Here is a 24,248-nt window from a genome sequence, read left to right as displayed (position 1 = left end):
CTTATATTGTGAGCTGGAGGTTCATGGGCCAATGCAACTTTTCAATTGTGAAATCCCAGTGATTTTAATCTGACAAAAAAGGTCAAATTTATATCAAAAAGGATAATACAACTTCCTCATAAGTATTAATAAAAGATTAAATGAATCCTAATGGATTTCAAGTTGAAACATTAAGTTACATTGTAAACTTGCTTACATTGTATTTTGGTTATCATCTGTAGACTAAAGGAAATATTCATCTCTTGGCAACCATCAAAAATGTGCAATAAGTAAATGATGCATTAATTCCAATAAATATATTTTATTCAAGTCAACATTAACATTGCAAGTTTAGACTGAACTGGGTAAAAAATGTTCGATATTTAAAAAATCCTCAGAGGAAAGATGACTTGTCTTCTCAGAAAACATTCTGCAAAGCGAACTGCGGGTTGAGTGACGACAAAGCAGCCTTGACTGCTACAAAGTTTCTCCCTCCTTTCAAAAGGACACTTGAATGACCTGAGTAAGAAACAGAGCAAATTTTAGTTTCTTTAACACAGGATGTAATAAAATGTTTTTTTTCACCAACCGTGATTGCTTAGGGATCTTGGAAGCAGTTTTGTCTCCAGCATTGAGACATGTCACTTAACACCTAAAAAGAAAGACAAAATGAGTTCTTAGCAGCACAAATACGCACACTGAACATGCATTCGTACACTCACACGAGCAAACATGCAAATCTAACATGATCTAAAGATTTAAGCAACTCAAACATGTTTTTTTATTTTCATTATTGGGATATTACTATCACAAGTATTGTTAGGTGATATATTATGAAATGAATTTTCATTCATCACCAATCTCCAAAAATTGTCAAGGTATTGCATTAAGTTACGACTTATTTTTATTTGAGCAAGAGTTGCATCACAATTTCTGATCTATTTTTGTACGGCTTATTTTGCTCGGAATAGCTGATACCATTTTGCACTTTTTTTTTTTTAAATTACCTTATACTTGGTCACAAAATAAAACAAAAATCTAATAGATGAGAGTTGGTTAGTTTTACCTTCATGTGGCGATCTTTTGGCTTTTAGAATCCTCCCCTCAGCGATTTTTGTCTTTTATAAAAAAGCAGCCAGCATGACTTTGCTTCAAAGTCAAGACCCCTGCAAGCTTGGTTTGAAATATTGTTGTTACTTCAAGTGGCTGACGCCTTCTAGGATTGCAGATACACTAAAGGTTGACGACAATGCATATTCAAGCAGGAGATCATCAAGTCCAACTTCTATTTGGCAGACCGTACCTCGTGGAATGATGAACTTTATTATTGTAAGTGACATTACAAGTATAGTTTAGGAAATTTGGAAAAACAATACTTAGTTCAAAGTCCATACACTGTTTTGTTTTGCTTTAAAGAAAAATCTTACTGACAGTACACAGGTAGCTTGTTCAGCGTCAAATACATTTTTACATGTTCACCAATGGAAATCTTTTTTTTTTTTTTTTTGGTACAAACAAAGGCAAAATACCACTTTTAAATCAAGTTTAAACTCAAAACTAGAAACTTTATTAAAACAACGCAATGCAGAAAGACATTTGGATAAACGCGTTTAGAATTCTATTTAGCCAAACGTACACAAGCATTTTTTTTTTTTAACGTGTCTTACAATATACACAGTTGTCCTACAGTTATGTACAAACTATTGAGAAGGCTGCAGCCACCTGGCACACACATTGAGATTTGGTTGGCTTTCAGTATTTTTGAGAGTTAATTGTGACAAATCATATTATCAAGCTTTTTTTGTTTCTTTTGTTGTATTTTATTACCATAAGATGTGATTGACCTATTAGAAGACAAAAACTCTTATATAAGATTCGTGTTGGACCATAAAACAATTGTTTTTAGACTGCAAATTAACTATGCTCTTTTGTTTCGTTTGTAAGAACTAAATATGGAAGCTAGATTTCTTTCGCCACGATAATTTTGTTATGATACAATTAAAACATAACCAGTAAATATTGCTAAAATATGAATGCCTCGGAGGTTTGTCACGATGGAACCGCCAACTACTAATTTTAACAGTTACTAGGAAACCACACTTTTTACTCCCGGAAAATTGAACACGTGCAACAAAATCTGTGGTAGAAATGAGAAACTATTAAAACTAAACCATAAAAAGAGAAGGGAAAAACCATGGAAATTACTTTTGAAACGTTAAGTGAGTTACAATCGAAGGCAGTTGCCGTGGCAACCTTCTACCGGTAGCTGTTCAGAATCTTCCATAGGGATGCTCTCGATAGGCTCCTTTTGCCTGCCTCGCCGGAGCAGCCTTGCCTCCGGCTGCAGAGGCGGCCCATGCGCCCTCCCAGTCCTCCTGGGCTAATTGGGTGGAAAATTAAGACAAAAAAAAAACACATTCATCTATCTTTCAAATTTGGACAAAAATAGCATTGAATACTTACAATATTGCTCATAGGCGGCTTCCTGGGGCTCTCCATGACCGTAGTCATAATACTCAGTATCCCTGTAAAGAGATTTCATATGTAAGTATATTGTGCTGAAATGTAATGGCAAGTTCTTGTTATACATTCACTTACGTGGGTAAAGGTTGTTGGCTATAATAATTTTCATATCCCTCATAGGCTGGCTCTGCATATGAATCCTCATAAGCAGGCTGGAAGGAAGATAAATCACTGAGTACATTATCTTGGCAAAAAGATGTCAAGACGCGTGTTTGATAAACCATTTATTGAGATGTCTAAATAAAAAAGCTATGTTTAGTAGCTTACATAGTCTTCATAGGACTCAGGTTTGGCTTGGGAGCCCGACGGGGGGACTTGCTGGTGTGAAAGGGCAGCGGCGGGGAGCATCCTCGGTGCCCCGGTAGCAAGGGGTCTGGACCGTGAGGCGGAACCTCCTCGAGTGGGAGTCGTGGGTCCACCTCTACCAGCTGGCCCGCCTCGAGAATTGCCCCGACTTACTCCTCCTCGTGGGCCGCCACCGCGCATGGTCCCACGAGGACCACCGCGGGGAAGTCCACGCCCTCTGTGGAAACCAGACGATACGTTGGCACTTTTTTTGCCCCAAAGGAGCATCACTAGTTCCATGTGTTTTACCTTGGCCCGGGACCTGGTGGTACACCTCGGCCTCTTCCCATAGGCCCGCCACGTCCCCTGGCTGAACCGTCGTGAGAGCCATTCAGGAAATGGGGGTCCATATATGGGTCATACTCACCAGGTTCCTAAAAAAACAAATTCTTGTCAAAGCATTGACAATATCAAAGTAAAACAGTGTTGTAAAAATATGAGTGACTTACTGGGATCAGGAACTTTTTGACCTCATCCATCGCATGAGCCATGCGAAGGTAGGCGTCTGGGATGGGCGCCATCACTTCAATGAAAACGTGCAACTCCAATGCAAGGTGAGCATACTTTGCTTCACCACCATTACGTAGCGCTTCCTCCTAATAGGACAATTCAAACTCTAGTACAACTAAAGACAAAGGGCAAATCATGCATTATAGAATTGAGAAAATCTAAATTACGTGCATACCTTAGTCTTATCCCTCATGGAACCTTTTCCCAAAACTGAAATTTTTGCACCAGTTTCCTCTTGTAGCCTCTTGATGGTACTACCCTGTGGCCCCAATAGCTTGCCGACAAAGTTGACCTTTTGAAATGAAACAGAAACGATTTAGCACAGTGTCTTCCCTGGTGACCTCCAGTTAAGGAGCAAAACCGTCTGGTTTGCTCATGCAGAAATCAGCTTACACTCATGAACTTATTTTGAGTCATTTAAGATGAGCACAATGCAGAAACCTTTACTAATTACTATCCTTCATTATCACAAAACCAAATCTATCATGCTATAATTATACAATAGGAGTGCAGAATAGCGGCATTTTATTACAATTGACTTACCCTGGGATACTGCTTGGATGGTATAAGTACACGCTCTTTGAGCTGCAGAGTTTTTGTAGCGAAGAGGTCCAAGTATTTCTCTTTGTCTTGTTCTTTCTTAGGTTCACCTTTTTGGATCCTGTCAATCTCTGCAGAAGGTGAACAATGAACATAGAAACCAGGACACGAGGACATGCAACGACTCAATGTTGGGACAACGGGGGCACACTCAATGGGAAACATGAACAGTGACAATAAAGATAGTTTGTTGGCCAAAGGAGATCCAGGTTACGATTGTTAATATTAATATGGCACAAACGATACTCCAAACCTATTCCATCAAATGGGCGATGACAGTCACGCTAAGAATTGGCGGTAACACAATACTAAAATAACCACAACTAACTCAAGAATCTAGTAGTCAATCAGGAATATATTCAGAAATCATAAAGCAATCATGGATGATTCACGTGGACATCACGTGTTTAAAACGCCAATGTTTTGGATGAACACATTGCAATGCTTTTCAATGATTCAAAAAACGGGCCGTGGGTTGCTCATCACCAGACGAAATAACTTACCAGCAGAAATAAGCTTCATGGCGTGGGTGAAAGATGAATCCAAGCTGTCCTTCTCGGCCAGGAGCTCCGGTAGGTATTTTGTGTCTTCCATTTTGCTTTCCTTGTAACCAGGTCTCAACACGATGGCGGACTTCAATTGGCCTCTTTGTTAGCACTTGCTAAGCTCAAACCTCGCTAACGCTATTGGATGGAACAAACGCAGCGTCGCTCGCCGTGCTGAGGCTTCGTGCAACTCAAGACAGCAGCAAAAAAGCGAACAATAGTCCTCGTGATCAACAGCGTCGTGATAATTTAGTCCAGTGGAGGTTCGGTGGCGGTGATGTTACCTTCCGTCAACGGACAATGGGGAGATGGCGCAGCTGCATATGAACGAGAGGAGAAAGAGAGGCAGCCGCCGGAAATGACGTACTAATCACAATCAAAAAGGTCGAACCCTTGTAATTAAATAATAAATAAATAAAATACATAAATCCGATAAAGATAATCATTATCCTGTACAGGTAAAAAATATATACAATCTGAAATGTAGTTAAAGTCAGACATATCTGAGTTCCAAGTGTATTTGATCAATCCAATCAACAATGTATTTTGCAATTATATAGAATTATAAAAGAATATTTTAATACATTGTTTTACATACAGCACTTGCAGCTGTTGCAGCACAGAAGTACTCTAGAAACAGAGATTACATGGTATGAAAAAATGCACACAAAATCATTTACTTACATTAGCTCAGACTATAAAAGACTATATACCATATGCCAAAATGACATGGATTTGCTAATGAGTTTTAAAAAAAGAAAAAAGGGGGAGGAATATATTGTTTCTGAGAATCCGATAGGTACCTATCACTTTTTGGGAGTAACATTAATGTGTCATCAGAAGTATCCAAAGAACACTGCTGAAACTGCTTTAAAATTGCATTTTTTCAAAATATATTTATTTTTCAACAACAGTTACCACAAAACAATGCAAAGGCAATTTACTTACATTCAATCAGGGATCAGCAACCTTTTTTTTTTAACTGAGGTACGTAATTCATGCAATTGTGATTAACGCAAAAGGCTATCAGATTGATACGTACATCTGAAATAGCAGATTTTATAAAACTACTCATCATCTATGGTTGAAAAAGGTCACAAGCACAATTTTGGTGACCCTTGATGTACAAAGATTCAAGAAAAAGTTAAAGGAGTGCATTTTCCATCCCTCCATCTATTTTCTAACCACCTTATCCCGTATGGAGGAAAATTCTTGATTGATGGACTTAAGCATTGTTTTTCTTAATAGAATAAATATTCAGTAAAAAACAACAACAATGCTAACCCTTTAAAAATTAATCCTGATTGAAGTACTCAGACAATTCATAAGCTATTAATAGTTAATGTAGTATCATACATTTCTAACCTATCACAAAACTCAAAAGCAGCAAATTATATTTTACAATTAAATTATCAAGTTCTTACATAAAAAAGCCATTTAATTTGGCCATAAATGTACTCCAGTCCTAATGAACCAGCTGTTTGACCATCATTTTGAGGTATCAGATATCAATAATTGCAAATATCTCTGGTTTTTCTTTATCGTGGATTTGCATTGCAGAGTATGTGATGGCTTTCACCTCCGTACCCTAGGAGACAAAAACAATTTTTGTTACTTTGTCATTTTTTTCTCTGACCAACCTTTTGTCAGGATTTGTACCTGCGGATGCTTTGACAGTGAGAATTCTTCACCCCACCTTCAACACACAAAACGTGTGGGTAAGATTGTGAGGTAATTTTAGGCAACATAACAGTAAGTAACAGTCCTGAAGAGGTCAACATTACCCGATGGAGCGAATCCTAAAATGCATTCTGTCAATAGACAAAACTTTGACCTCCTGTTGGAAGAAACATCAATGAAACCACAATGAAGATTGTAACAATATAATCAAATTGTTATTTTAGAAGTATAATAATAATTGACTTGTCGCACACATTCCAACAATGTTTCAGGTTAAATCGGCTAAGTGTTAAATGCAAAATTCCTCATCTTGCAGGTGGCATAGGAACTGATTGTTTATTGCTTTTGTGAAGCTACAGGCAAGTTGTGAAAAACATACTCACCCGAGGAATAAAGAACATTTCAGCACTAAACTTGTACAGCCAGTCGTCTAGGAAGTGGAAGAGTAGAGATTCAAAGTCTTCCCCTGTTGACATCCGGAGAAAAGTATGACTATTTATATAGAATTAATGACTGGATTCAGATTTCTCACCTTCTGACTCCACTTCTACAGTATCGATGGGTTCCACTGTTTCGGTGTCCGTCATGTAGCCAAACATGCCCATGGCACATTGTTCGAAGGCTTCCTCCAGAGTGTCTCCCCAGGAATGAATTCTGAGAAAGCATAACCAAATGTTAACACAACCAAGACCTAACCTAAAACTGTGAATAAACTCTTGACATAATAGGGCACTCACTGTACATCGGCTGTATGATCCAAGTCTGTAAGAAATTAACGCAAGGTCATTATTTTAGACAAAACTCAGGTCTTGCTTTTGAAACAATGTAACAGGTAATGTTAGCTTTAAAACATCACTTCACTTTATTTTAACTGTAAATCAAAATTAGCCTTACTTATTACTAGGGCTGGACGATTTAGAAAAATCACAGCTCATTCTGTTTATTTCTTTAAAGTGTGTCTTAAATTCACTGCTGAGATAGGCAAACAAATAAGCCTATTTTGTCAAATGTAAATCACATTTCTATGTTGAAATAATTCTTATTTTCCAGCCATATCGCCCCCTAGTGAGCATCTGACGACAATTCAACATCAAGTACACACCCGTACAGTGTCCCCAATTTAAGTTAACACTTAAACTCTAGTTAAAGTTTAACTTACATTCATATTTTTTTGTAATTGAAGGATACTTGGATTTAGTTTGTTTCATCGCATCTGTCAGATCTAACGAGCGATCGTCCATTTCAGGGCTGTGCGGTGTGTCAAGTGTAGAGACAATCCGAAAGAGACTTCCCGCATGTCGCACTTCTCAGTGGTTTCCAACATGGTTGATGGGGCGGGACCTAGTGTTGGCTCGTGAGTGAACGATTCGTTCAAAAAGAACAGATCTTTTCAGTGAACGAGAGTGAACGAATAACTTCCTAAAGTGATTCGTTCTTTTTTTCCTTTCATATATAACTTCAACCACTAGATGTCAGTAATGCCCATTGAAGCTGGTGCTACCGCGCCGTAAAACTTAATTTTGTTTTTCAAATAATAACTAACTTAGAATTTCATGGCTGCAACACGTGCAGTAGAAGTTGGGAAAGGGCATGTTTACCACTTTGTTGCATCACCTTGTTTTATTTTTTTTATTTTTGTATTTAGCACACACAAAATAACACAAATGTCACATTTCACACAAAAAAATAATTCAAAGAAAATACTAGTCATGCGCAAGGAAGACTAAAAACCCCAACGGGCTTATAAGGTGTTTCCCTCAGACTTCAAGTTAATATTGGCTTGACTACTGCAACTCCCTTCTCACTGGAATCACTGCTCACTCACTCCATAGACTTCAACTAGTCCAAAACTCTGCTGTCCGCCTCCTTTCCCACACCCGGTCTCGTGAACACATCACTCCTGTTCTCCACTCTCTTCACTGGCTCCCCATTAAGGAGAGGCTCCTCCTCACCTTCAAAGCCCTTCACCACCTGGCTCCCACTTACCTATCTGACCTCCTTGTCCCCTACTGCCCCAACCGTCCCCTCCGATCCTCCAATACTTCACGTCTGACAGTCCCAAAATCTAAACTCAAATCCTTCTGTGACAGAGCCTTCTCCTGCACATCACCCCAACTCTGGAACTCTCTCCCTCAGTCTGTCTGTGACTCACCCACACTCCCCATATTTAAGTCCCGTCTAAAAACTTACCTCTTCTCTCAAGCCTTTGACCTCCCCTACCCATAACTGGTTTCCTCTTCTTAATTTTATCTCATTGTCTCTTCCCCGTTCCCGTCCTCCTCCCCTCATGTATGTCTTTGCCTTGTTTGCTGTAAGCGTCTTTGGGTTTTTGAAAAGCTCTTTACAAATTTAATGAATTATTATTATTAAAGAAAGTTTTATAAAAAAAAATATAATCAATCAATCAGCTTACCATTTGAAGTAGGATTAAAATCAATGTAATTACAAAGGGATGGTAATAATAACTTAATAAACAAATAATGGTAATAAATCCTTAGTAAACAAATAATAGCGACATCAAGGCAAAATAATAACAGTAGCCATAGTAACAAGCACCCTAACTCAAGTAATATTACTATAGTTCATAGTGCATATGTCATTTGTGAATATGTGTCGTCTAAAAGCAGTTTTAAACATGAAGGACGAAAGATCAAAGAAATGGATAGGAAGTTGATTAAATACTTTGGAACCCCTGAAATGAAGACTAAATTTGGACAGGGAAGTTCGTATGGGGGGCAACTTAAGTCTAGCATTATTTCTGGTGTTATGACAGTGATAGTCTTCCCTTCTCCTGTAAAAGCTATTGAGTGTAATGGGGAACTGATTGTGGGTTGCTTTGAAGACAAACTGAGCTGTGTCCTTTACTTTTAATAACACTAAATAAACGTTTTGGAAGAGAGGAGATGTTGGGTTCACAACATTTATCTGAAAATAATCCCACAGAGGCAGAAGATGTCTTTGATGGCAAGCGACCTTTGCACAAGGGCGCAAACCAGACACACAGCAAGTGTGGCGGAGATTCGCGCTCTTCGTCCAGTTTGGTCGTGCCTTTTATTGAGGAACAACAATGGGACAAGTGTACATGAATGCGGAGTTTCTTAGGCAGGAAGGACATTCCACAATTACATCTCATGACCACAGAACAACAGGGATACTATTATGGACAGAGCAGTATGGTCCTCTCATGACTTTAGCTTAACAAAGACGTAGTCTTAGTGCCCCTGGGATGCATACCTCTGTGGCGTACTCATGACTTCTACTTAAATAAGACGTTTGTCTGCTTCAGCCATCCCATGACAACCACATGATCTGTTCATGTATAGCTAACTATGAGGCTTATTGTGTAGCGCGAGTCATGAGCTCCTTAGCCAGACATATGCTCCCAAGTCATTATAACGAGATCATACTGTGGAAGATCTTGCACACATAAGTAGATACATAGAATCCAATGATAAAAAGTATATTTTTCCCAACAATACTAGAATAGAATTATCATAAAGTCTGCTCAAATGGGTGAGAACTTCATGGATCTTTGCTCATCTACCCAAGACACTCAGAATTCTCAATAGACTTTGGAAACTGACTGAGCAGGCAACAGGGTTAGGTGTGGGCTTCTGTGTGCCTGATTAGGCTTACCCTTTGAGAGAATTTAAGGCCACAAACTGAGCATGAAAAAGGTTTCTCGCCAGTGTGGATTCTTGTATGAGATTTTAAGCTTACCCTATGAGAGAATTTTTGGCCACAAACTGAGCATGAAAAAGGTTTCTCACCAGTGTGGATTCTTGTATGAGATTTTAAGCTTTCCTTTAGAGAGAATTTTTGGCCACAAACTGAGCATGAAAAAGGTTTCTCACCAGTGTGGATTCTTGTATGAGATTTTAAGCTTTTCTTTTGAGAGAATTTTTGGCCACAAACTGAGCATGAAAAAGGTTTCTCGCCAGTGTGGATTCTTGTATGAGATTTTAAGTGTACCCTTCGAGAGAATCTTTGGCCACAAACTGAGCATGAAAAAGGTTTCTCACCAGTGTGGATTCTTGTGTGCTCTTTTAAATGTCCACTCTGAGAGAATTTCTGCCCACAAACTGAGCATGAAAAAGGTTTCTCGCCAGTGTGGATTCTTGTGTGCATTTTACAACTTGTCCTGTGAGAGAATTTTTGGCCACAAACTGAGCATGAAAAAGGTTTCTCGCCAGTGTGAGTTCTTGTGTGCTCTTTTAAATATCCACTCTCAGAGAATTCTTGGCCACAAACTGAGCATGAAAAAGGTTTCTCGCCAGTGTGAATTCTTGTGTGCTCTTTTAAATGTCCACTCTGAAAAAATTCTTGGCCACAAACTGAGCATGAAAAAGGTTTCTCGCCAGTGTGGATTCTTGTGTGTGTTTTAAAAGTTGTCCGGTGAGAGAATTGTTGGCCACAAACTGAGCATGAAAAAGGTTTCTCGCCAGTGTGGATTCTTGTATGAGATTTTAAGCTTTCCTTTAGAGAGAACATTTGGCCACAAACTGAGCATGAAAAAGGTTTCTCACCAGTGTGGATTCTTGTGTGCCTGATTAAGCTTACCCTTTGAGAGAATTTGTGGCCACAAACTGAGCATGAAAAAGGTTTCTCGCCAGTGTGGATTCTTGTGTGCCTTTTAAAACTTGGCCTGTGAGAGAATTGCTGGCCACAAACTGAGCATGAAAAAGGTTTCTCGCCAGTGTGGATTCTTGTATGAGATTTTAATCTTACCTTTCGAGAGAATCTTTGGCCACAAACTGAGCATGAAAAAGGTTTCTCGCCAGTGTGGATTCTTGTATGAGATTTTAAGGTTCCCTTTTGAGAGAATTTTTGTCCACAAACTGAGCATGAAAAAGGTTTCTCGCCAGTGTGGCTTCTTGTGTGTATTTTAAAACTTTTCCTATGAGAGAATTTTTGGCCACAAACTGAGCATGAAAAAGGTTTCTCGCCAGTGTGAATTCTTGTGTGCTCTTTTAAATATCCACTCTGAGAGAATTCTTGGCCACAAACTGAGCATGAAAAAGGTTTCTCGCCAGTGTGGCTTCTTGTGTGCATTTTAAAACTTTTCCTGTGAGAGAATTTTTGGCCACAAACTGAACATGAAAAAGGTTTCTCGCCAGTGTGGATTCTTGTATGAGATTTTAAGCTTTCCTTTTGAGAGAATGATTGGCCACAAACTGAGCATGAAAAAGGTTTCTCACCAGTGTGGATTCTTGTATGATATGTTAAGTTTACCCTTCGAGAGAACTTTTGGCCACAAACTGAGCATGAAAAAGGTTTCTCGCCAGTGTGGATTCTTGTGTGCGCTTTTAAATGTCCACTCTGAGAGAATTCTTGGCCACAAACTGAGCATGAAAAAGGTTTCTCGCCAGTGTGGATTCTTGTATGAGATTTTAAGCTTACCTTTCGAGAGAATGTTTGGCCACAAACTGAGCATGAAAAAGGTTTCTCACCAGTGTGGATTTTTGTGTGCCTTTTAAAACTTGCCTTGTGAGTGAATTGTTGGCCACAAACTGAGCATGAAAAAGGTTTCTCGCCAGTGTGGATTTTTGTGTGCATTGGTAAATGTTCCCTCCGAGAGTATTTTAGGCCACAATCTGAGCAGAAAAAGGTTTTCTTTCTTGTGTACATTCTCATGTGTTGTTTCAAGCTACTGCTATGACCAACAAATATTCCACAGTGAGAACATTGCCTGTGTTTGTTTTGAGACTGATCATCACCATCATGATCAGCATCAGCAGCAGCAGCAGCAGCAGCAGCAGCAGCAGCAACAGCAGCAGGAACATGTGACAACATCTCATCACTATCTGACGGTGGAGCTGCTTGTGATTCTCCACAGTGGTCTCCATCACCTCTGGTCATTTGTTGACTTGAGGTGCAGCTTGGAGGCTCCGCCCTTGTGTTCACCTTATCTTGACCCTCATCTAAACGCTTCACAGGAACACCAGTCAATGGTATGTTGCAGGTATCTTCCTCCTTCTTTCTAATGTCGCAGGAGTCCTCTCCCCCCCTCTTCATTACAAGGCCGCTCCGTATAGTGCATAGAAACCTCTGCTCCATTTGTTCACTGAAGTGGTGGACCTCTTTACCCACATCTTCCTCTTTAATGCGAGTCCGGTCTGGCTCCTCCTGCTTAGGACGAATAGCTTCACTGATGTCTGCAAAACAAGACAAACACATTAACAATGAAAGTTACAGTTGAAGAGAAACTGGCAAAACAAGGAGTTTTTCAATCAGCATATCACACATGATTTCAGTAGAATTCTACTAAAAATAAACACTGGATGAGGATTCATAATAGAAGCTAGACGTGTACTAACCTGCTCTGCGCAACACAACATAAGGCTGCAGCCAAAGATGTTCCAGTTGTCGACGACTGCGGTCCTTTTCCTTCACGTACTCTGCTGTGGTCCCAGACATTTTCACACTGCAATCACAACACTTGTTCAACGATGTTTGGCTAACAAAAGTGTCTTTTGGACAGCGGCGAGCGAGCTATTTGTTGAAGTAATTGAATATAGGTGATCTCGTATTTACGCAATAGTATTTTGTGTTGTGCTAGATTGTTTGGCAAGAAAATACACTTAGCAAAAGACAGTCTAGTTCAGGGGTGGGAAAACTTTTTGACTTGCGGGCCGAATTGGGTTCTAAATTTTGACCGGGGGGCCGAACCAGTAGCAGATGGATGTAGTGTTTGTGTGAAGTAATATAAATGACATGTAAAGGTCATTGCATAAAAGGTTTTTACTTTTAGTAAATACTAAAGCATGGATATTGTTGGGTTCACAACATTTATCTGAACAGAATCTCACAGAGGCGGGATATCTCTTTGATGGCAAGCGACTTCTGCAGAAGGGCGCAACGCAATCACAGAGCAAGTGTGGCTGAGATCCGCGCCTTCCTTCAGTTTGGTCGTGCCTTTTATTGAGGAACAAACAATGGGGCAAGTGTACATGAATGCATAGCTTCTTTAGACAGGAAGGACATTCCACAGCACAACAGGATACTATTACGGACAGAAGCGGTATGGTCGGCTCATGACTTTAGCTAGACAAAAGACGTGGTCTTAGTGCCTATGGGACGGATACCTCTGTGGCGTTCTCATCACCTCTACTTAAATAGGACGTTTGTCTGCTTCAGCTATCGCATGACAACCTCATGACCTGTTTATGGATAGCTAACAATGGGGCTTATTGTATAGCGCGGCTTGTGACTCCAAACATGAGCTACTTAGCCAGACATCTGGTCCCAAGTCATTATCACGAGGTCAAAATGTCACATCCTGTAGAAGATCTTGCACACATAAGTAGATACATAGAATCCAATGATAAAAAGTATATTTTTCCCAACAGATATTAAAAGAAAGGTTTTTGAAAACAAATGCATTTATTAACAGCATTACAAAAATATTTCACAAAAAACTACTATCAGTGATTCTTATTAAATACGACACTGTTATGATGAATAACATTTTCCATCACTTCCACGCCTGCAGGTCAGATTTATGAAATATGTTTATCTAATGAGGCGAAATCACATCTAACGGCAAACATTCTGACCAAATACATCATCTTGAAGAATCAGTGAAAGAATACATCGAAAAAAATTAATAAAGAAATCAATAGTATTGTTGGTTTCCCTTTTTTGCTAGTGCATCATAGTCTGGAGTAAAATTTGTTGTGGTAATTCTTAGGATAGAGCCGAGGTGTCTGTCCGTTAACCTAGATCTGTGACGGGCTTTGTTCACGTTCATGTGGCTGAATGTCTTCTCACACACGTAGGTCGAGCCAAATTGTCCACTCTTTTTTAACATTCGGCACTCAGTGTCCACCTTTCTTTTCTTCGGGCCGCTCATTTTAATGGAAGGATTCCAGGGGAAGGTTTGTGGGTGGCATTAGCGTGAAACTGTATCTGAAAATTACGAATTACGAGAATATTGACGTCACAGCCAACACTCGAAATTCGGCACTGATAGATGAAATTACTACGTATTACTACGTGCTTTCTGACACGGCTCCCGGGAGTAAATGCGCAGGCGGGCGCTTCCCCATCTACTGGGGAAACATAGTAATTGCAGGGAAAATCACCCCCCAAAAATTTATAATACAATTTATTCATTATTATTTGGCGGGCCGGATGTGGCCATGTCTGGTCTAGTCGCTCGGATTGTTCCACAACACCTATGTACTTAGGAATTCCTAACAAAATGAAGATAGGTGTTGGAATAATTAGATCAACTCTTTAGCTTTTATCTATGGACTGTTGTTGATTGAGGCCATTCTTCTTATTTTATATAAACATGACTGCTCAATCAGAGCACGTAAACAGCACAGAGCTGTGTAACCTTCCAATACACATAGGACAGTGACACTCACATAGATACTAAATGGTGAGGTGACGATACCAAATAGTCAGGAAACAGCAGAGCAGAGATTTATCTTATAAAAGGGGTGTCAAGCAAATTTTTTCACAGGCCGCATTGTAGTCATAGCTTCTTTCGGAGGGCCATTATGACTGTCAACCTAAATAAATGTACGAGCACCTCATATTATACACAGTAAAAGCTACAAAACAAACTGACAAATAACTCGTTTTCAAATCAGACGTGTAAAAACTGGTCAAATATTTCAAAAAGAGATATCGTTAAAAGTGAAGACAATTTGCAATTCCAGTAGTGACAATTTGTCTTCGCGTGCCACATAAAATGATGTGGCGCGCCGTATCTGGCCCCCGGCCCTTGCGTTTGATACCTGTGCCTTAAAAGGACATCTTTTTGCTTTTCCGCTTTTTCCTGACAGCACAAAACCTTCTTACCTGGAGAGTGGGGGTTGTTGTTTCTTCTGCTGTATTGCCACGTCTAGTGACCGCCATTAAATATCCCAGTGTCCAAGTGGTAGAGTGTCCGCCCTGGAACTGGAAGGTTGTGGGTCAAACCCCGGCCGGATCATACCAAAGACTACACAAATGGGACCCATTGCCCATTGGGGTTAGATCGCCAAATGATTCCCGAGCGCAGCACCGCTCCTGCTCACTGCTCCCCTCTCCCCCAGGGGATGGATCAAAATCACACGGGGATGGGTTAAATGCAGAGGACAAATTTCACCACACCCAGATGTGTGTGTGACGATCATTGGGACTTTAACTTATAAGATCTTCCCAATAAAGAAACAACTATAACGCCACAATCTTTAGTTTTCTTTCTCAACGACAGACATCTCAAACAACACGCAATAGGTGTCCTCTTGTTTTGTTTATGACGTTAACTTAAAGCCACCCAATACACGAAACAAAATTTCATGTAGATCGGACCCGTTTTAGCAAACGTGATCACACGTTATCATTCGGTCGAGGGCATGAAGGCATTGAGATTTAAAATCCAGAGCATCCCTGCCTGCAACTATCACTGCTAATCCTCGACTTTGAGTATTTCCACAGTATTGCTCTTGGTACAGGCAAGAACCAGCATGTGATGATGGCTCATTTGAGATCCAACATTCGTCGAGGATACTCAAGCTAAATATCATAAAGTTAGGACTGTGGTAGCAACCATGCTAATGGAAGCAGCCCGCACTTCTGTACTGCAACCAAGCAGTACTACAAATAACGTTGCTAACGTGCTGCTAACATGATAACTTAGGTCCATAGTCGTAACTTACCTCCTTCGTCGGTTGTCGTGTTAGTGTTGGCAAGTGAGTGAGCGATTCGTTCAAAAGCAACAAATCCTTTCAGTGAACGAGAGTGAACAAATCACTTCCTAAAGTGATTCCTTATTTATTTATTCATTTATTTTCAATGTTTTACCAGGTTAGCCAATTGAGAGCACTTTCTCATTTACAATGGCGACCTGGAGGCAATGTGTGTGAAGTGTCTTGCCCAAGGACACAACGACATGCGACTGTGACAGAGCTGGGATCGAACTGTCAACACTCCACACGGAGTGAATCGCTCACGGAGTGAATCGCTGACGGAGTGAATCGCTGACGGAGTGAATCGCTGACGGAGTGAATCACTCACGGAGTGAATCACTCACGGAGTGAATCACTCACGGAGTGAATCACTCACGGAGCATTTCTAGTTCACCGTGAGACCACGGATCAGTGAGGGAACGAATCCTGGCTTTCCCATTCGCTAACGAGTCAATGAGTGAACTGCCTTCCTGTGCATCAACGGATGAATCAGTGAATATGTTGCGTCTCCTGGTGTGAACTATGTAAGGCAGAATGTAGAACGTGTATGCATATATATGCCTAAATGTTGTTATTCAATATATCGACTGCAGTTTCAGTTAGATTGCTGGTTTGAGATGTACTTTTATTATTATTATGATTATTATTATTTTCAAAGTCAAAGTCAGCTTTATTGTCAATCTCTTCACATGTCAAGACACACAAAGAAACCAAAATTACGTTTACTCTATCCCACAGTGACGAGACATTTTACACGATAGACATACAAGTAAACGACACAATATAAAAACAAGAAGGCACAAACAATCAATAATAAGAGTGATGAATAAATAATAAATAAACAGATAAATAAGAGGAGCAAAACGGAGCCAGTGTGCACACAGCAGACAGTAAGCATAGCGCAAAATTACAGGACGCTACGCAGAAAGGGGAAGCGAGTTCAGGATCCTAACAGCCTGGAGTATGAAGCTGTTGTTGAGTCTGGTGGTGCGGGAGCGCAGGCACCTATACCTCTTCCCAGAGGGCAGAAGATCAAACAAAGAGCGAGCGGGGTGACTCACATTCACTCACGATCGTGGTCGCCTTGCGGGTGAGATGGGAGATGTAAATGTCTTTCAAGGAGGGGAGTGAAGCACCAATCATCTTACCAGCTGTGTTCACTATGCGCTGCAGGGCCTTCAAGTTGTACTCAGTGCAGCCGCCACCCCAAACAGCAATACAGCTGGAGAGGACGCTCTCAATGGTGCCACGGTAAAATGTAGTCATGACGGCCGGAGGAGCGCTCGCTCGCCTGAGTTTCCGCAGGAAGTACAGGCGGTGCTGGGCTTTCTTCGCCAGTGAGGCGGTGTTGGTGGACCAGGAAAGATCCTCACTGATGTGCACCCCCAGGACAGGAACCTGGCGCTGCTCACTCTCTCCACCACAGCACCGTCGATGGTCAGCGGTTCCTTTGAACGACTCTTTTGAGTGAACTGATTCTAAAGATTCAGTTCACCTAAAAGAACTGAAATGCACAACACTAAGAAGGATGAGGGGGGATTCTTGAACGATTCGTTTGAACGAATCTTTTGAGTGAACCGATTCTAAAGATTCAGTTCACCTAAAAGAACTGGAATGCACATCACTATTGGGAAGAGAAGGGAACAAAACGTCCATATACCGTTTTTTTCCATGTACACTACCGTTCAAAAGTTTGGGGTCACAAAATTGTTTGGGTGACCCCAAACTTTTGAACGGTAGTGTAAATATTATTACAATAAAATATTATGAATTAAATACTATAAATTATCTTATATTTGTATAAGATTATATATAATCTATGAATATAAGTATACTTACATATATAAGATTTTTTACACAGAAGATTATATATATAATCTATAAATAAATATCTAAATAAATATATACACTACCGTTCAAAAGTTTGGGGTCACCCAAACAATTTTGTGACCCCAAACTTTTGAACGGTAGTGTATATATATACATACACACACACACACACACACATACATACATACACACACACACAAACCAGACACACAGAAAGTGTGGCTGAGATTCACGCTTTTCCTCCAGTTTGGTCGTGCCTTTTATTGAGGAACAACAATGGGGCAAGTGTACATGAATGCGTAGTTTCTTAGGCAGGAAGGACATTCCACAATTACATCTCATGACCACAGAACAACAGGGATACTATTATGGACAGAGCAGTATGGTCCTCTCATGACTTTAGCTTAACAAAGACGTAGTCTTAGTGCCCCTGGGATGCATACCTCTGTGGCGTACTCATGACTTCTACTTAAATAAGACGTTTGTCTGCTTCAGCCATCCCATGACAACCACATGATCTGTTCATGTATACTATACTATGAGGCTTATTGTGTAGCACGACGCATGACTTCAGTCATGAGCTCCTTAGCCAGTCATATGCTCCCAAGTCATTATAACAAGGTCAAACTGTCACATACTGTGGAAGATCTTGCACACATAAGTAGATACATAGAATCCAATGATACAACGTATATTTTTCCCCAACAATACTATAGAATTAGAAGAATTCTATTACTAAGAAATATAATTATTATAAAGTCTGCTCAAATAGAAGGTGAGAACTTCATGGATCATTGCTCATCTACCCAAGACACTCAATAGACTTTGGAAACTGACTGAGCGGGCAACAGGGTTAGGTGTGGGCTTCTGTGTGCCTGATTAGGCTTACCCTTTGAGAGAATTTTAGACCACAAACTGAGCATGAAAAAGGTTTCTCACCAGTGTGGATTCTTGTGTCCTCTTTTAAATGTCCACTCAGAGAATTTTTGCCCACAAACTGAGCATGAAAAAAACACTGTTTTTGCCATTATTCACATGTCCTGAATGTTGTTAGTCACCTAAATGTTGAACAGAGGGTGTGTTTCTACCGAAGTCAAATTCCTTGTTTGGCACGCTCAAACATGGCGAATAAAAAACTCTTGAATCTTGAATCTTGAATGAAAAAGGTTTCTCGCCAGTGTGGATTCTTGTATGAGATTTTAAGCTTACGATATGAGAAGATTTTTGGCCACAAACTGAGCATGAAAAAGGTTTCTCACCAGTGTGGATACTTGTGTGCTCTTTTAAATGTCCACTCTGAGAGAATTCTTGGCCGCAAACTGAGCATTAAAAGGGTTTCTCGTCAGTGTGGATTCTTGTATGAGATTTTAAGTCTACCCTTCGAGAGAACCTTTGGCCACAAACTGAGCATGAAAAAGGTTTCTCGCCAGTGTGGGTTCTTGTATGAGATTTTAAGCTTACCCTATGAGAGAATTCCTGGCCACAAACTGAGCATGAAAAAGGTTTCTCGCCAGTGTGGATTCTTGTATGAGATTTTAAGTTTCCCCTTTGAGAGAATTTTTGGCCACAAACTGAGCATGAAAAAGGTTTCTCACCAGTGTGGATTCGTGTGTGCCTTTTTAAATGTCCACTCCGAGAGAATATTTGGCCACAAACTGAGCATGAAAAAGGTTTCTCGCCAGTGTGGATTCTTGTATGAGATTTTAAGCTTTCCTTTTGAGAGAATATTTGGCCACAAACTGAGCATGAAAAAGGTTTCTCGCCAGTGTGGATTCTTGTGTGCCTTTTCAAAGTTTCCCCGTGAGAGAATTGTTGGCCACAAACTGAGCATGAAAAAGGTTTCTCGCCAGTGTGGATTCTTGTATGAGATTTTAAGCTTTCCTTTTGAGAGAATATTTGGCCACAAACTGAGCATGAAAAAGGTTTCTCACCAGTGTGGATTCGTGTGTGCCTTTTTAAATGTCCACTCCGAGAGAATATTTGGCCACAAACTGAGCATGAAAAAGGTTTCTCGCCAGTGTGGATTCTTGTATGAGATTTTAAGCTTTCCTTTTGAGAGAATATTTGGCCACAAACTGAGCATGAAAAAGGTTTCTCACCAGTGTGGATTCGTGTGTGCCTTTTTAAATGTCCACTCCGAGAGAATATTTGGCCACAAACTGAGCATGAAAAAGGTTTCTCGCCAGTGTGGATTCTTGTATGAGATTTTAAGCTTTCCTTTTGAGAGAATATTTGGCCACAAACTGAGCATGAAAAAGGTTTCTCGCCAGTGTGGATTCTTGTGTGCATTGTTAAATGTTCCCTCCGAGAGTATTTTTCATCATCATCATCATCATCATCATCATCATCATCAGCAGCAGCAGCAGCAGCAGCAGCAGCAGAAGCAGAAGCAGGAACATGTGACAACACCTCATCACTATCTGACGGTGGAGCTGCTTGTGATCCTCCACAGTGGTCTCCATCACCTCTGGTCATTTGTTGACTTGAGGTGCAGCTTGGAGGCTCCGCCCCTGTGTTCACCTTATCTTGACCCTCATCTAAACGCTTCACAGGAACACCCGTCAATGGCATCTTGCAGGTATCTTCCTCCTCCTTTCTAATGTCGCAGGAGTCCTCTCCCTCTTCATTACAAGGCCGCTCCGGTTCTTCCTCTTTTATAGTGCATGGAAACTTCTGCTCCATTTGGTCATTGAAGTGGTGGACCTCTTTGCCCACATCTTCCTCTTTAATGCGAGTGCGGTCTGGCTCCTCCTGCTTAGGACGAATAGCTTCACTGATGTCTGCAAAACAAGACAAACACATATTAACAATGAAAGTTACAGTTGAAGACAAACTGGCAAAACCTACGTATACAAGGACTTTTTCAATCAGCATATCACGCATGATTTCAATAGAATTCTACTAAAAATAAACACTGGAAGAGGATTCATAATAGAAGCTAGACATGTACTAACCTGCTCTGCGCAACACAACATAAGGCTGCAGCCAAAGATGTTCCAGTCGTCGACGACTGCGGTCCTTTTCCTTCATGTACTCTGCTGTGGTCCCAGACATTTTCACACTGCAATCACAACACTATTTCAACGATGTTTGGCTAACAAAAGTGTCTTTTGGACAGCGGCGAGCGAGCTATTTGTTGAATTAATTGAATATAGGTGATCTCGTATTTACGCAATAATATTTTTTGCTGTGCTAGATAGTTTGGCAAGAAAATACACTTAGCAAAAGACAGTCTAGTCCAGTGGTGGCCAACCCGGGGCTCGCGAGTCGCATCCGGCTCTTTGGCTGGTTTCATGCGGCTCTTTTACGTTCATATCAACATTTGTGTTTATTTTTCGTGCGTATTTCCTTCGCTTGAGTTCAATATGGTATTTTGGTCAAACAGGCTTGCGCATGAGGTAAAATCCCGCAAAGGAGGAGGGACAAACAGAGCGATTGGTTTTGCTGGCTTTTTAATGAATGGCGACTGAGACTACGGGGGCCCATTAGGTCCATAAAAGCTGACAAGACGCTTGCCAAAATGGCAAGGAAAATATTCACAGCTAAACAAATATATGACAATGAACGCAGGATGTTTTTAACAGAGTTAAAGTTGTTTTTTGTTGAACGCTATGGCAAGTCATTCTGCCTGATATGTCGGACGTCATTGGCGCATTTAAAAGCTTCAAATGGTCAGCGGCACTTCAGCTTACTTCATGCCAATATTGATAAAGACTTTGCAAAAGGGACTGAATTTTGCAAGCACAAGTTTGGACACTACAGTTTTTCAAAAGAATTACGAAGCACTCAGAGACTGTCACACTTGCATTGTTTCAACTGGCTTGGAACATTGCACGGGCTAAAAAGCCATACAATGAAGTGGAGTTCGTTAAAATATGCCTCAGTGACGTTATTGAAATCTTGTCTCCTGAAAACGACGGGGGGGGGGGGGGGGTTCATGTGTGCTCATGTATGATGTGGCTCTTTGCGATGACACAGCTACTGGACTTCCTCTGTCAGAGGCCACAGGTGGTACGTGTTGGCGACAAAATCTCCGCCAGCATCACGCTGAGCACGGGGGCCCCCCAAGGCTGCGTGCTCAGTCCGCTGCTCTTCACCCTCCTGACGCACGACTGCACTGCAACCTACATCGATCACCGCATAGTGAAGTTTGCTGACGACACGACTCTGGTGGGTCTCATCACCAAGGGAGACGAGACTCAATACAGGCTGGAGGTTGACCTTCTGACCACGTGGTGCAGGGACAACAACCTCCTGCTGAACGTCGACAAGACCAAGGAGATTGTTGTGGACTTCTGGAAGGGTCACACCCAACACCTGCCGCTGACCATCGACGATGCTGTGGTGGAGAGAGTGAGCAGCGCCAAGTTCCTGGGGGTGCACATCAGTGAGGATCTCTCCTGGTCCACCAACACCGCATCACTGGCAAAGAAAGCCCAGCGCCCCCTGTACTTCCTGCGGAAACTCAGGCGAGCGAGCGCTCCTCCGGCTGTCATGACTACATTTTACCGCGGCACCATTGAGAGCGTCCTCTCCAGCTGTATTGCTGTTTGGGGTGGCGGCTGCACTGACTACAACTTGAAGGCCCTGCAGCGCATAGTGAACACGGCTGGTAAGATTATTGGTGCTTCGCTCCCCTCCTTGAAGGACATTTACACCTCCCATCTCACCCGCAAGGCGACCACGATTGTGAGTGATGTGAGTCACCCCGCTCACTCTTTGTTTGAGCTTCTGCCCTCTGGGAAGAGGTACAGGAGCCTGCGCTCTCGCACCACCAGACTCTCCAACAGCTTCATACTCCAGGCTGTTAGGATCCTGAACTCGCCCCCCCTTTCTGCGTAGGGTCCTGTAATTTTGCGCTATGCTTACTGTCTGCTGTACGCACACTGGCTCAGTTTTGCTCCTCTTATTTATTGGGTTATTTGTTTATTATTTATTCATCACTCATTTTATTTATTTATTAGTTATTGTTTGTGCCTTCTTGTTTTTATTTTGTGTCGTCTACTTGTATGATTATTGTGTCTCGTCACCGTGGGATGGAGGAAACGGACTTTGAACTTTGAAAATGTGGCTCTTGGTCTCTGACTGGTTGGCCACCCCTGGTCTAGTCGCTCGGATTGTTCCACAACACCTATGTACCTAGGAATTCCTAACAAAATGAAAATAGGTGTTGGAATAATTAGATCAACTCTTTAGCTTTTATCTATGGACTGTTGTTGATCGAGGCCATTCGTCTTATTTTATATAAACATGACTGCTCAATCAGAGCACGTAAACAGCACAGAGCTGTGTAACCTTCCAATACACATAGGCACAGACCACTGACAACAACACACACACATAGGCCAGTTACTCTCGCATAGATACCAAATGGTCAGGTGACAATACCAAATAGTCAGGAAACAGCAGAGCAGAGATTTACCTTATAACAGGGGTGTCAAATAAATTTTTTTACAGGCCGCATTGTAGTCATAGCTTCTTGCGGAGGGCCATTATGACTGTCAACCCAAATAAATGTATGAGCACCTCATATATACAGTAAAAGCTACAAAACAAACTGACAAATAACTCGTTTTCAAATCAGATATCGTTAAAAGTGAAGACAATTTGCAATTCCAGTAGTGACAATTTGTCTTCGCGTGCCACATAAATTGATGTGGCGGGCCGTATCTGGCCCCCAGGCTTTGCGTTCGACACCTGTGCCTTATAAGGACATCTTTTTGCTTTTCCGCTTTTTCCTGGCAGCACAAAACCTTCTTACCTGGAGAGTGGGGGTTGTTGTTTCATCTGCTGTATTGCCGCGTCTACTGACCGCCATTAAACAACCCAGCTCAGTGACCTAGTGGTAGAGTGTCCGCCCTGTTCAAACCCTGGCCGGGTCATACCAAAGACTTTACAAATGGGACCCGTTGCCTCCCTGCTTGACACTCAGCATTAAGGGTTGGATTTGGGGGGTTAGATCGCCAAATGATTCCCGAGCGCGGCACCGCTGCTGCTCACTGCTCCCCTCTCCCCCAGGGGATGGATCAAAATCAGAGGACAAACTTCACCACACCCAGCTGTGTGTGACGATCATTGGGACTTTAACTTAAGATCTTGCCATTAAAGAACCAACTATAACTCTATAACATCATTAGTTTTCTTTCTCAACGACAGACATCTCAAACAACACGCAATAGGTGTCCTCTTGTTTTGTTTATGACGTTAACTTAAAGCCACCCAATACACGAAACAAAATTTCACGTAGATCGGACCCGTTTAAGCAAACGTGATTACGCGTTATTATCCGGTCGAGTGCATGAAGGCATTGAGATTTAAAATCCAGAGCATCCCTGCCTGCAACTATCATGTGATGATGGCTCATTTGAGATCCAACATTCGTCGAGGATAATCAAGCTAAATATCATGAAGTTAGCACTGTGGTAGCTACCATACTAATGAAAGCAGCCTGCACTTCTGTACTGCAACCAAGCAGTACTACAATTAACGTTGCTAACGTGCTGCTAACATGATAACTTAGGTCCATCGTCGTAATTTACCTCTTTCGTCGGTT

General features: G+C 41.3%; 3 protein-coding genes across 4 annotated transcripts; all 3 read right to left on the bottom strand.

Moving 5' to 3' along the window:
* Positions 1-285: 285 nt before the first annotated feature.
* khdrbs1a (KH domain containing, RNA binding, signal transduction associated 1a) lies at positions 286-4,856 on the bottom strand. Of its 2 annotated transcripts, XR_009718396.1 has the most exons (11): positions 4,461-4,856; positions 3,901-4,028; positions 3,533-3,649; positions 3,297-3,443; positions 3,097-3,221; positions 2,770-3,025; positions 2,578-2,654; positions 2,443-2,504; positions 2,185-2,359; positions 569-631; positions 286-498 (listed from the first exon to the last, which is right to left on the bottom strand). XR_009718396.1 is itself a non-coding variant. In XM_061301417.1 (9 exons), the coding sequence occupies exons 1-9, from the start codon at positions 4,549-4,551 to the stop codon at positions 2,250-2,252; spliced, it is 1,113 nt and encodes a 370-aa protein (XP_061157401.1). In that variant the 5' UTR covers positions 4,552-4,856; the 3' UTR covers positions 1,284-2,249. The 2 variants fall into 2 exon arrangements, 1 of the variants encoding a protein (XP_061157401.1); XM_061301417.1 differs by lacking the exons at positions 286-498; positions 569-631 and having other exon boundaries at positions 1,284-2,359.
* Positions 4,857-5,371: 515 nt separating this feature from the next.
* Positions 5,372-7,518, bottom strand: zbtb8os (zinc finger and BTB domain containing 8 opposite strand). Its single transcript, XM_061301434.1, has 7 exons — positions 7,342-7,518; positions 6,920-6,944; positions 6,715-6,836; positions 6,566-6,648; positions 6,287-6,339; positions 6,162-6,198; positions 5,372-6,090 (listed from the first exon to the last, which is right to left on the bottom strand). The coding sequence occupies exons 1-7, from the start codon at positions 7,421-7,423 to the stop codon at positions 6,004-6,006; spliced, it is 489 nt and encodes a 162-aa protein (XP_061157418.1). The 5' UTR covers positions 7,424-7,518; the 3' UTR covers positions 5,372-6,003.
* A 1,617-nt stretch (positions 7,519-9,135) lies between these two features.
* Positions 9,136-23,557, bottom strand: LOC133169586 (zinc finger protein 729-like). Its single transcript, XM_061301926.1, is given in 7 exon segments — positions 9,136-12,337; positions 12,500-12,606; positions 14,994-15,036; positions 18,635-18,692; positions 18,905-20,475; positions 20,650-20,756; positions 23,457-23,557. Coding segments are annotated over 7 exon segments (4,467 nt in total). The 5' UTR covers positions 23,483-23,557; the 3' UTR covers positions 9,136-9,782.
* Positions 23,558-24,248: the final 691 nt, after the last annotated feature.

The sequence above is a fragment of the Syngnathus typhle genome, linkage group LG16 (genome assembly GCF_033458585.1).
Source record: "Syngnathus typhle isolate RoL2023-S1 ecotype Sweden linkage group LG16, RoL_Styp_1.0, whole genome shotgun sequence".
Taxonomy (NCBI): Eukaryota; Metazoa; Chordata; class Actinopteri; order Syngnathiformes; family Syngnathidae; genus Syngnathus; species Syngnathus typhle.
Note: the sequence above shows the minus strand (reverse complement) of the source record. Positions and strands in the feature narration are given on the sequence as shown.